This window comes from Furipterus horrens, unplaced genomic scaffold (assembly GCF_987537825.1).
Source record: "Furipterus horrens unplaced genomic scaffold, mFurHor1.1.pri manual_scaffold_3, whole genome shotgun sequence".
Lineage (NCBI taxonomy): Eukaryota > Metazoa > Chordata > Mammalia > Chiroptera > Furipteridae > Furipterus > Furipterus horrens.
In genome coordinates this window covers 5682627-5696424 of record NW_028327173.1, presented here as the reverse complement: position 1 = coordinate 5696424, position 13798 = coordinate 5682627, and the positions used below count along the sequence as shown (strand labels likewise).

General features: G+C 48.2%; 1 protein-coding gene across 3 annotated transcripts in view; it reads right to left on the bottom strand.

The window, feature by feature from the left end:
* Positions 1–13798, bottom strand: part of UBE4B (ubiquitination factor E4B) — a 101653-nt gene that overhangs the window by 47312 nt on the left and 40543 nt on the right. The window contains exons 4-9 of one of the 3 annotated variants that reach the window (XM_090268565.1): positions 12115–12202; positions 11189–11333; positions 9337–9565; positions 8468–8896; positions 7360–7500; positions 944–1085 (exon numbers count right to left, since the gene is read on the bottom strand). In XM_090268565.1, coding sequence (XP_090124691.1) covers positions 944–1085; positions 7360–7500; positions 8468–8896; positions 9337–9565; positions 11189–11333; positions 12115–12202 — 1174 coding nt within the window. The remainder of the gene's footprint in view (positions 1–943; positions 1086–7359; positions 7501–8467; positions 8897–9336; positions 9566–11188; positions 11334–12114; positions 12203–13798) is intronic. The other 2 variants (XM_090268566.1, XM_090268567.1) reach the window with 2 other exon arrangements.

Below are 13798 nucleotides of genomic sequence, written 5' to 3'. Positions count from 1 at the left end.
TCAGCGGATTGAGCATCGGCCTGCGAGCCAAGTGTCACTGGTTCGATTCCCAGTCAGGGCACATGACTAGGTTGCACGTCAGGTCCCCAGTTGGGGGTGCAAGTGAGAGGCAACCACGCAGTGATATTTCTCTCCCTCTTTCTCCTTTCCCCTCTCTCTCAAAATAAAATAAACAAACAAATAAATAAATAAATTATTTAAAAAAACAAAAGAAGAAAGCCGCGCGCATCTGAGGCGCCCCCTCCGGAACCCCAGACACGCGTCCACTCACTCTGCCTTTGCTGAGATTACGTGTGACAAACCCCAAAGAGGCCCTTCAGAAATGGGAGGCTAACAGGTGGACCAGATGAGTTTCTAATGGAAAGCGAGAACTAGGAAATGAAGTAGGGACAAACTAAGATAATAATGAAGTCAGCACAAAATAGCAGAAAAAGGGTAGCGTCCAAGGCTTAAACGCAGTTTGGCACCTTGTTATTTTTGTGAATCTGGACAATTACGTCATCTCATGAGCTCAGTCCTACGACGGTAAGAACAGTGCCTGTCTCACACTGGGTTACATGGGGCTGACTGCACAGCTGGGATTCCGAACTAACGCAGACCCAGCGCAGCGACTGCCCATCACCGGGCCCAGCCCAGAGGCTGTTCCTTATAACAACGATCACGACAGACCATCAGAAGCCACTCGGGCCGTGAGGGTTGCTGGCAGCACCGGCACTGGCCCTGTCACTGCTCCCCTCCACGGGCTGTGCGCTCCCGGGGGGCGGGACCTTCGTCTGTCTCGTTGGCACCCAAGCTCCCAGCAGCACGTGGCACGCAGGGCCTGCTCAATAACAACCTCACTGACTGAATAAAGGCACGACTGCTGAGTAGGGGGCAGAGACAACTGATCAGACAAATAACAAGGTCTCTGCGGGTTCTTTTAAGAGACTCTATTTCTTATTACCTTTGGTGCTTTTTTTTCCTCTATTCCAACTCGGTCAAAACACTCGATGAGGTAGTTCAGCATGTCTGTCTCCTTGCAGGTCTCAATGGCGAAGTGGTCGCTGTAGGAATCCCAAGTACTTGCCCCACCAGAGGCTCCCAAACTAAGGAGAAGAGAAAAGAAAACGGATGATCCTTATCTCTTCTCAGTGGACTGTTTTAGACAGAGCCTGTTAGGGTCCCTGCACCCAGGACCAAGCACAGACACCCATGCAGCCACGGCTGGAGCCGACGGCCTGTTCCACCTGCTCCAAGTCCTTTAAAGGCAGGAGTTTTTAGGAAACTCTTTATTGTGACTAAGAAGAGAGTATGACCAGAAACCCAACATCTTATTTTGTTGGGCATGGCAACTTACAAAGCCAGGAGGACTAAGGACGGCTAGGCATTTGAAGGGATGTCACACAGACTTAAACCAAGTGGCAGTGTCACTCAGGCACCCCTGGAGGTTAGAGCCAGACCACGCTGTCACTGTCATAGAACTCTTGAGCAGTGAAGCTTTAAGGGACGAACAGAACACCGCCATGACTTCTAACAGAGATCACAAAAGCCTTCATCCAGCATTAGGCAGCAGGACCAGAGCTTAGGAAAACTGTCCAGTTAGGAGACATGAAAATATTTATTATCAACGCAAAGCTTCCAAAACTTTTAGTGAAAAGGGGAAAGTAGTGCAGCAGAAACCAAACCAAACCGTTGCACAAGGAGTATCCAAACTTGGGTCTCTCCACGGCCTTCCCCCTTACTTGTTCCCTGAGCCCCACACCTCATCTCATCAGCAGCGATGGCTAAGCGAGATCAGGTGACCGGCTTTGTAGACCACAAGCAGGAGAGGGCCTGAGGCCCTGCTGTTATCAGTGAAAACCATTCTCTGAGGCGAAAGCCAAATATCAGTGCAAGGGTTAGGAGTGAGGGATTAAATAAAGCTTAGATCAACCATCAGGAGGTCAGCCACCAAATCGGATGTTAACTCCCCGATCGATTTGATATGTGAAAAGATACAAAGAGATTAATCGTAGCATGGGAAGAGACCAGGACTTTTGCAATGAAGATAAAAATGAGAAAACAAAAGCTTAGCAAAAAAAAAAAAAAAAAAAAAAATTACATGTGAAAGATGATAAAGAATGGAAAATGGGAAAACTAACTATCAGGAACCTGAGAGACCCATTCCTACTTCAACACAGGGCAAACCAAAACCAGGAGGGACTGAGAGATTAACAGTGCGTAATGCACACAGACAGGTAGCTATGCATAACTAATTCTGGACTATACACATCACCAACCTTAGAATTTTAGAAAAATACACATAATTGAAATATTTCAACAAAAAGGATGAAGAAAGTGCCAATTTTAAATCCGAGGCTTGCAGGCCAGAGTCCAGTAAATCTGAATTCCTACAACACCGTCGTCTCTACCCAGAACTTACCACCTAGGTCTCACTGTGCAGGTCCAAGACAGGAGGGAGGGGCCATCCAGACCGGGAGGCGGTCAGAGGACAGCCAGTCACTGCCCCCCTGACTGGGCGGATAACTGAGCCCCCCCGAGTCCCCCACCAAGCCACGACAGACGGACAGGCCAGCATGGGAACCCTCAAAGAACCGGAACCAGTGAGTTCTTCTGCCTGACTTTCAGTTAATTTGGGGCACACGTCTTTAATTAACGCCAGGATCTGATACCTGTTGGCCTGACAACAGAAACAGGAGTGTTGTAATAAAGCACAGAAAACAAACAAACAAACCCGTAAGAATAAAACAGAAAAACTCACCCACAAATATAAGTGTGGTGAGTCCCCCAAGCAGAAAGGGGAAAAAGAGCTATCTGCGTTGACGGGGAGCGGTCTTGGTTCCCCGCCATCTGCTCCGCCTTCCTCGGTGACCCCACGACTGCGGTCCCTGCACTTCCCCAGGACACACTTGGCTAACACAGGCTCTGCCTGCACACAGTAAGGTCAGCTTTCCTTCGAGTGACTCTTACAAATGACAATGACAATAGATCTTCCTCAAGTTTCAGACAAAAATTTAGAACTACACATTTCCGTGATCATAAGCCCCATATTTCTCACATGTTTAATTTCTGAAATGAGAAGCACCTTCCACGGGGTGTCGGAGGCAGTCTGATGCAGAGCCTCCGGCCAGTGTGTAACAGTTCGTGTGACATCAGCAGGCTTAAGGGAGCGGCACTGACCCTGGGTTCCTCTCTGGGCCAACACGCCCCATTTCATTTGAACTTGAATTTGAACCCTCAAAGCCAACTGAAATATCTTCACAAACACCCCATAAGTCCTGAAAAGTGACGATGCCAGGCACCACGCGGCGCGACGGAAGACGCCCCGAATGCCCTAGAGAGCTTCAAAGCTAAGAGGGCAGTTCACGCTGGTGATCATCTGTCAGGCACAAGCAACACTCCCAGGTGATTTCAAGAGAAGAGAAAGAAGAAAAAAAGAAAAAGCAGCAAAAAATTTAACCAAATAAGAAATGTAGAGTAAACCCCAGTATTCGTCATTAGATTTCAAAATCGTGAGGTCAGTCCTAAAGATGCTGAAGTGGGTCATGGTCACAGGTCTGCAAACCGGCCCGTCCAGCCAACGCTGCATGTACATGGCAGTGGCCCCACATCATTCACAGGGGTCTGTAGGTTCTCTGGGAAAGAGCTGGACTCAAATGTCACATGTGATGCTGCAGGAGAAAGTGGTGTGCAGTTTATATAAATTTATGCTACCAGTAAGTCTTTTAAATGTTTTAAAATAGTATTTCGTACTTTTCTTTAAAAAGTTGTTATAATTCATCATGGTTTTACAACAGCTGACATATAAAATATGACACTGGAAATACGTTATATTTAAGTCCTAAGAGTATCAAAAAACTATAGCTCCCTCTGGGAGAACATATGAACCATTTTCTGATAACTACACCAGTCCAAGTTAACAACGTAATTACTCCACATAATAGCTGAATCCAGCCCTGGCTGGTGTGGCTCAGTGGATTGATTGAGCACCGACCTGCGAACTGAAAGGTCACCGGTTCAATTCCTAGTCAGCACACGAGCCTGGGTTGCAGACCAGGTCCCTAGTTGGGGGTGTATGAGAGGCAACTGATAGATTTTTCTCTCACACATCATGTTTCTGTCCCTCTTTCTCTCTTACTTCCCCCTCTCTAAAAATAAATAAATAAGATCTTTTAAAAAATAGCTGCATCCTTATGAAAACACAATAAAAATATTCCTGAGATTTATACATGCATCAGATCTATGCAAATTAAATCCCATTATAAAAACTTTTTTCAAAAAATTCCAATGCAGTTTCTTCTCTTCTGTAAGGGGAACACCCACCCACCTATTTTCCTCTTTTTCTGCACGCAGGTTCTGGAATTTTACATCTTCCCACCGCGAGGGAGAGTCAGCGCTGTGCAGCTCTGAGCGACGTGCCTTCAGTGAGCCAAGGCCCGCAGCGGGCCTGCGGCCTCCAGGCACCACCCGGGGTCCTGGGCGACCCGCTGCACCACACACACGCCCTTCCGTTCTAGAGGAGAAACTCCCCAAACCCCTGCGATCAGCAGCGCTGAGGAAAATGGAAGCAGAGGACGGGGCCAGAGCGGGGCAGGACGTGTGTGTGTGTATTTGATACAACGTTCACTGCGACAGGGTGAGGGACGCTCTGGTAAGATGGCATTTCCTCAGACCTGAGGGAGTCAGGCAACAGGCCACGTGCAAAGGCCTAAGGCAGGAGGGGGCCTGCGGGGTGAGTACAAGGACAGGATCAAACACATGAACTGGGAGATAAAGGCCAGGGGACGCAGGTGAGGTTAGGAAGGAGAGAGAGACAGAGAGAGACAGAGAGAGAGAGAGAGAGTGTGTGTGTGCGCGCGCGTGTGTGTGTGTGTGTTGCACAGTCCTGCAGGCCGGGGTGATAGGCTGTGGGTTTCCCTCTGCATGAGAGGGGAAGTCACCGGGAGGCGTGGGGACTGACACAGCGGAAAGCCTTCTTCCTGACTCTGTCCACGGCTCATCTCCGAGCAGTGACAACCAACAGAAATCAGAGGACAAATGTCCACCTTTCACTATTTGCTCGCGTTTCTCTTACTGTTCATGGAGGCTCATGACTCGCAAGGTTTGACCTCCTTCAGAGGCATCTAAGCAGTAAAGAAAAACCGAAAACCCAAACTTCTTTCTGGTCGTCAACTTCCTAGGGAACAATCAGAAACATGTTTCTGAGAGGAAGTCCTGCGGCACCTTTGTCACAAGATAATCCTGCCCCTTCACTCGTTGCCACCCCTGGAAGAAGCAGTTCCTTATAATTCACACAGCTCTCTTCGCAGAAGATTATTTTTACCTTTCTTAAATTAATCCTTATCATCACCACTATAAATAATTAACACAAGAACATATGTCCAGACTAGTTCCAAAAAGATGTGCAATAAATACATCAACCCCATGGGGCACTTAGAGGGGACAGACACAAGCCCTGCTGCTTCCTTCTTCACATTAATCTTAAGAGGCTAGAAGTGGGGGTTCCAATCACCTGCTTCGAAGTAAGTAAAAGTCTGGGACGATCGATGAGAAAGGGGGAAAGAAGCAGACGCTTCGCGGAGTGCTCGAAGCGGCAAGGTCCCGCGCCGCAGCCTGGCTCTGGCCCTGCGCACACGCTCAAGTTCCTCCCTAGCTGATTCCTCAGTTGTCTTTTTACCCATCATTTCGTATTCTCCTTGATATCTGTTCAGAATCTATAAATCGCCCAAATCTGGATAGATCAGATTTCATCTGAACAGCCAGCAAAGGACCTGTCAGCTGACTAGAGTGGAATTTCGTAACCACGGAGTGAAATGCTCTTGCCCAGGAACAGAGCAGACGCTCTCGGCAGCAGCAGACCCAGTACGAAACGAGAGCAGCACAGGTCCCACTGGGAGAAGAGGGACAGGCCAGAGGCGGCACGTGGGCTCCAGATCCCGGCTCCGCAGGGACGGGGTCACGTGACTCGCCTCCCGGTGGCCCAGTTCTGCGTGGATTAAGGTGCTAATGTATGCGGTGCCGACTGTCTGCACGTGATACTCAGTACGTGTGCAGGGCTATTCTTACACAGACGCCGAGTTTCACTGCTCCGTGTAGGTACAGAATCTAGACCTGAGATGAGGCCGGGATGTTGCAAGTCCAGAAAGACGGCAGTTAGCGAGAGCAGTGCCCCGTCCGATCCCTTTGTTAGAGAAAGTTGGAATTAAATAGGCCAGGGAGAGAGAGCGTTTCTCCCACAGATAATTTACAATAAAACAAATAACAAAGCACTTTGATCGTGCATGGAAATTGATTCCTAGCAAGGATGCCTGCTGCATACCTATAATCACGCAACAGGATTTCTATCCGCGCGGAAAAGGCAAAGGCACTTTCACCTCTAGTAAATCTACTTGAGAGAGGGTGACGTTCAGCCTAGTGCAAATATCAGCCTTCCTGAGTCAATACTCAGCCCTGCACCAACACCCCTTTATGTACTCCCTCCCCAATGATTCTGCTGCAGACTGTCAAATTTAATGAAGTGTACCTAACTCTCGCTGCCTTCTCTATTTATAACCTGGAGCTATTTTTGAATAGTGCTGGGCACAAATACCAATTCAGACCAGAGGAAACTTTAAGAGCAAAACCATATGACAGTAAGTCAGAGCGTTAGAAAGATGGTGCTACTGCATTTTTTTCTCAAAGTCACCTAGAAAACCTAAGGGGTCTTTTTCACTCAGTTTTCAGGCGTGAACACTCAGCAACATTGTGAACTATATTTCAGCCTCGGCTGCCATTCCAAAGGCCAACTAAAACAGGGTCTAGCTTCCCTGAGGTCAGGGGGGTGGTCTGTGAAACTCAAGGTTAGAAGTGAAAGCAGAATCGCAATTATATGGGAAGTATGACCCCATATGCTCCTCAATGGGCACATGCACCCACGTGCGCAGACACACACGCCAGCCCCTCTGCCATTCCTAAAGAGCCGTAATCCATGCAACTACACTTAAGAAAACAAGCCTCACAGCGTACACGTTGCTCACGTCTGGGAGCTCACAGAACATTCTCACAACAGTTAAGTGAAGGGTTCTTCATTTTAGGTCTCAGGGTAGGTGAACTTAATGATGGCTGATCTTTAGTCTATTGTCCGTGTTTTTGACAAATGAGTGTATGTAAGTTTTCTCCAAGCTCACCAGGGAACAACTACAGGAATTTCCCCATGTGCCCTTTAGCCCACAGCAGGTCCTAACGTTTCAAGTGCATGCAGGTTTCTCCCAGCTTCACTCTCCAGAGGGCCGCCTCCGGCCCGGCCCTGTCTGGCCTCAGAGCGCGCCCCTAGTGAGGGCTTACGAGTTAGTTCCTAAGCACCTGTGCGCATGCAAGGGTGAGACTCCACTCCTCTGATACCTGGACCCAAACTGGACACAAGCAAACTCATCACCACCACCACCACCTTCATCATCACCATCATCATCTTCTTCTTCATCTTCGTCACTACTGTCCCCAGAAAGCGCGAGGAAGAGGAAGGAGAAAGGACTGTCGTACATACTACCACGACAAAAGCAAAAAGAGGCGTCAGGGAACAAAGGCAAAACGAGAGGGAGAAGCGTCCGCAGCGGTTGGCCCTTTAATCCCATCTCATGCTGAAAGTTCTGTCTGCCGCCATGCAGAACGGGAGGGACCCCCCTGACCGCACGCGCGCCCGTGAGGGGCCGCCACACGGACGGCGCTCTGCGGCTGCTTCTTTCTCGGCAGCTGAGACCAGCGTGTCAGGCATGACACCGGCCCGGCCCAGCAAGCAGGGGTAAGGGACACCAGGCCCAGATTCGCTCCCCCAGCCCCTGGCCTGACTGGATTTCAACTACAACTGACAACAGGATCAAGAGTCAAAAAGGGCCTCTGTGATCCCCGACTCTCACATACAAACTGCCGACAGGGTCTGAAATTTGTCTGTAATGAGGAATGACATGTGAATGAGCTTTCAAAAACTAAGTTAGCCCTGGCTGCAGTGGCTCAGTGGATTGAGCGTCGGCCTGCGAGCCAAGTGTCGCTGGTTCGATTCCCAGTCAGGGCACATGACTAGGTTGCACGTCAGGTCCCCAGTTGGGGGCGCGAGTGAGAGGCAACCACACAGTGATGTTTCTCTCTGTCTCTTTCTCCCTTCCCCTCTCTCTAAAAACAAATAAACAAAACAAACAAAAATAAATAAATTACCCTTATATTGTTAAAAAAAAAAAAAACTAGGTTACTTCTTCCTCTTCTTTTTTCTTGAACACGATGGAAGAGACGGGAGGGAAGGCGCCCACAGCAGAGCCCCCCACACCCCCGAGGTTACCAAAGCCGGGCAGAAGCACAGACTCGGGAGCCCCCCAACGGGTGACACCCACGGGCTGACCCCCCCCCACAGAAGGCCCCCGGGACGGAGGCCAGCGCCTCCCAGCAGGTCCTCCAGGCCGTGTTAACCTCCGTCCCCTGCACGGCAAACACGCGCCCGGCTCTCCTGCTGCATAAATACCTAGGAGAGGTCCTCAGGGAGGAGGCGGGACGTCTGCTCCCGGCACTGGGCGAGGCGGACAGTAAGGGCGGCCCCGTGCTGGCGGCTCGCGGTCGGGAGGCGCTGGCCGGCACTGCTTGAGGGCCACTAGCGAGGCCGGGGGGGCCCGCTGAGCTACACAGGGCCGAGACGCCTGCGGACCTCGGGGAGGGAGAGGCTGCGGCCGCCCCGGGGTGGGTGACAGTGTAGGGGCGGTACCGCGGAGACGAGGGCTGGCTTCCCGCCGCAGTCCCAGTCCCAGTCCCGGAGGAGGCCGCGCCGTGGGCACTGGGGGGGAGGGCCAGCGCAGCCACGCGGCTGGCTGCACCGGAGGGGGGCGCGAGAGGCGGGCTCGTCCTCGGCACAGAGCTCCAGAAACTCGAGTGGGGAGCTGGACTAGTTTCATAGAGGCTACATTAGTTGAGAAAGGGAGGAAAGAAGAGAAAATTGAAGAAAAACTTGAGATAAGTAACCAGAACGGAAAACATCAAGCTTTTAAAGAACAGTATATTCACACTTCGTATCTCTAAGCGTTCCAGTGTATAAATCCTCCAGATACCTAAATAACTATAATCTAATTGCTGTAAAGGACTAGAGGTTATACTTAAAATATCTTAAAGCTCTCTTGCTAAAGAAAATGTACAACAGGCAGTCATTTGTTTCTAACCTGGATTCACCAATAGCCAAACCACGGAAAGCCAGAGAGACCAACCTGGGAAAGACCATGCCTCCTGCAATGACAAATCCATCCCCCCAACTGCATGACTCAGGCCTGAGAGAGAACGTTCACTTCCCTTACACACTCGTGGCTGTTTCATCGACCGCTGGATGTGCAGAGAGAACACACTGACCTAGACAAAGAGCCGGCGCCGAAGGAGCCTGCAGTGCAGAACATGGGACTGGTTCCTGGATTGGAGCCGGCGTTTAGCGTGAGACTTCTGTCTGGTGACCGCGCTGCCGCTGCAATTGGCTGTGACGTGGCTGTCAGACTGGCAAATGGGTTTTCATCTCTAGTCTGAGTGGACATCATTAGCACTTCCATTAAAATCTGGCCAATCAAGTCCTTAAAATCAGAGAACACTGTTGGAAAGGCAGAACAAAAAAGAGGTTACACATGGTTCTTCATATACACAGTCCTTGAATAAGCCAAACGGAACCCGAGAGGTTCGCTGTGGTGCCCCAGCTTGGGCTGGATCCTGGAACAGTAAAGGGACATTAACGGGAAAACCTGGACAAATCCAAGTAAGGTCTGGAGTGCAGTCAACAGGACTACCTTAGTTTTCAAGTCTACTGTGGTTACGTACGAGTCAACATTGGGGGAAACGGGCAAGTGTACACAGGGACTCCCTGTACTGTCCCTAATGCTGTTCTGGAAATCTGGAATTATTCCACACACACAGAAAAGCTTATTAAAGAAAGACTGGAGTGCAGTCAGCGAGTCACTCCTGATATATATTAACTTTAAAAAAAGTTGCTCCCAACTACAGAGCTTAGTTTATCACACCAGAAACGCAACTGGGTTAATATTTCCTCTCCTACGGATGGTTTACATGCAGTAAAACTGCCAGGTGCAAAGTTCAGCCTGTTGTGCGAAGGCTCTAATTTCTGGTCACCATCTGGCTTTCTGGAGCAGATCCTACTGTCTAGCTTCCTTCTTACTCTCTGCAGATCCTAACTGCTTTATTGCAGCTCTTTACATACACTGTATAAAGATCACTACAAAAATGAAAGTTCTAACCCATGTAAATCTTATCTGATGTGGTTATTAATCATTACCACATACATGCACAAGAGACACTTGAGAATCTTACACTCTATAGTAAGAATAACAGCAAGTGGCAGGGTTTTGAAACACCTGGCTGCTGAGCCCATCGCTACAACCAGAGTTAAGAAGGAGACCCCAGGGAGACAGAAGTGAACTACCCACCCGGCAGGAGGCACAGTGGACATCGTTTGCTGGCGAAGACAGGCCACGCAGGGAAGGGAGAGAGGATCCCCCTGATATTCATTCACGCATTTAAAACACACCTCACAAGGGATTCTGAAGGGCGAGACGCCCTCCCAGGCGCTGGGCACACAGCAGTGACCAGCCCGACAGGAGTCACTGCCAGCAGGGAGGCCGCACGCAGGGCCGTGTTCCAAATGACTGCGGAGGCGCGGGGACGGTGCCCTGTCCTGCGGGTATGCTGAGAGCTTTACCGCTTTGTTATAAGTGTGGTTTTAGTGTAGCTTAAAATTCTGGAAACACGGCGAAGTCTCAGTGTTTCCTGTCTTGTTAAGCAGCTGACTCAAGCTGAGGTACGCACAGGACCCAGCAGGCACCTGAAGCAGGTGTAAGTCATACAGAGCCGACTCGCAGTGTCCCTGGAGACTCCCCAGTATGCTCCTCCTTTATGAGAGGTGCCAATGCTCTGAGCATCTTCTTAGTTCAAAGGAACGCATTTCATCCCTGAGACAATGGACACCATTAACTTACTTATACAGTTTTCTTTTAGAGAATCTTAAAAGTAAAAAACGAATTTATCAATAGGACCAGCAGAAAGTGGCCGTACATCAGGGTCCTCATCAAGAAGTAGCCCTGTAATCAAAATACAACCCCCGAGCAGGAAGGAGTGACTGGGCAGCAGGGAAGGGCAAAGACCTTCCACTTCTGTCTCTCTTAAGTACAGTGCTCGGAATCACACAGCTGAGCGAGAGTCCTACCTTCTTTTGGGTTCTGCTTAAACTGCGCAGAAAGAGAAGAAAGGAAGATGACATCTCTGTCCCGGTCCTTCCAAGACACACGGAAGATCTTACAGACCAGCTGTAAGGCCTGTTCTTCAGACACTTCAGAACCCGACGCAGGCTCCTTGTGAGGAAGAAGAAGTGGGGTTAATTCCAGATGGTCGGGGGTGTGAGTTGGACTTCAGCGGAAATACTTAATAGTGATTTAATTCATTTCAGAAATGGACAGAAGTATTCAGCTATTGATTTCGGGGGAAACTAAACTTGTTACTATGCCTTCAAAGTGACAACTTTTTAACAACACTAAAGAACGATACAAAATAGAGCATCACGCTACTTAGAGTCCCACTTCTAGCAAGCATCAATACGTGCTCACAGCTTACTGCGCAGGAAGTGATGGAATTACCTACCCCTGTTCTACACCACACCGAGGAAAACCCGACCATCCTCCCACAGAACCCCAAACTCCTTTTCCTAAACGCAGGAACTAAGCTCAGATGAGAACTATACGATGGCCTCATGTTTTCAAAAACCTGCTGCTGCTACTGGCTCCCACATACTGTGTCCTTTTGCTCCCAGCCCGTTTTCTCCTGGGAACAGTACCAGAGACGGGGCGATGACCTTCCTGCTTAAGCCAAACGCCAACAGAAAAAATCCGCATTAGCTCTGAACACCTTCCTATTACACACCAAATTTACAGGTAAAAACACAGACTGAGTTATATTTCCATTCCTCAGGGCAAGCGAGGCGACCCACTTTTCCTCACCACAGAAAAATAACCAGCAGAACAGGGCCGCTGATTTGGAGCGGCCCTCCCAACAGACCCCACAGCCACGGGACGGGAAGAGTGCCGCCTTGGACCCCCGCTACTAAAAACAGAAACGGGGGCTCCCTCTCGTACCCACCTTATCACTGAGGCTCCTTTTCTCTCTTCGATCATGTTCATCAACTTCCATATTTTCAATGCCTGAATCCACATCCACCTGGGACATGCTTTAAGTACAAAAAGACAAATAAGTCTTTTACCTTTCATAAATCCACCCAATGTCTTAAAGGCAGGCTGATGAAGTTTTAAAATATCAGTCAAAATCAGTCAGGAAAGCAAAATAATAAAGGTTCATCTTTTTTTTTTTTTTCTATTAATCTTAAGAGCTCATCTATTAAGATATAAACATTTTGTTATAATCTTAATATTTTTCCCCAAGTTGTCATTTTCTTAGCCTCACTTTCAAAAAATAGAGCATATTTTGTATAAATACTATGTTAAATGATATACAATCATTCAGAGCCTGATTACAAAGTCTTATTAAGTACATACAGTATTTCCCCCACATTAAATAGTTGTCCCAGCACCATTTATGGACAAGACCATTATTTTTACACTAATATGAAATCACCTATTCCTATGTCCAATTTTCACATGTGTGTGGGTCTATTTCTGGACACTCATTTCTGTTCCATTAGACAATCACTGTGTCCCTGAGCCAATACCACTCTGTCTTACTAAAACTTCACACTAAGTCTTGATACCTGATAGGCCAATGCCTTCGCCTGGTCTTCTACGTCAGGACAGTCTTGGCCATCCTTGGCCCATTGCTTTTGCAAACATAATAAAGAATCAGCTTGTCAGGTTCCTTAAAAATTTTCTTGGGATTTTGAATAGAATTTTACTGACTCTAGAGGTCACAGTGGGGAGAAATGGCATCATTATGTTACTGAGCCTACCTGGGGTATCTCTCTCCAAGGATCCAGGCTTTCTTTAAGGTCTTTTGATAAACTTTATAATTTTCTCCCTAAGTCTTTCACCTCTTTGGCTAAATTTATACCTACGTACCATATATTTTTAAATGAAATCGTGAATGGTACCTTTTTAAAAATTAAGTTTTTGTTGCTAGTACATAGTAATTTAACTGATTTTATAGAAAGAGACCTATTTTAAGCAACTTGTTTACTTATACTAGTGCTTGCTAGGTAATCGTTTTTATCTCCGAATAATAAGTGTTTTGTTTCTTCCACTCCAATCCTTCCTTGTTTACTGCACGGGCTAGATCCCCATGGTGAAGAGTGGCAGAAATAGTAGCCATCCTTGTTCTTATTCCTGATCCTAGAGAGTGTTCCTAATTTCTCACCGCTGAATATGAGAGTTGCCGCAGGTTTTTGGCAGCTGTCCTTTATATTAGTCAGAATAAGGCAGGCTATGCTGTGGTAACACATACACTCCAAAATCTTAGAGGCTTAACACTATAAGGGTTTATTTCTTGCTTACGCAAAGTCTGATGAGAGTGAAGCATCCTTACTCCAGCTTTAATCTATGCCATCTGCAATACGCAGCCTCCCAGGTCACTGGAGCAAGAGAAGAGAGGGACGGAGGAGGAACATCGGCTCAAGTGCCTCTGCCTACATTCAGTGACACATGTCACTTCCACTCACAGTCTATGGGACAGAACTAGTCACTTGACCCCAAGCTAACTGCAAAAGAAACTGGAAATGCAAGGGAGCACACAGAATATCTGGTTAACCCTGTCTCTGCCACACTGTCCATTTAAGGTCACACATTTTGGTTCCATTCGTTAAGATTTTTTTTATCAT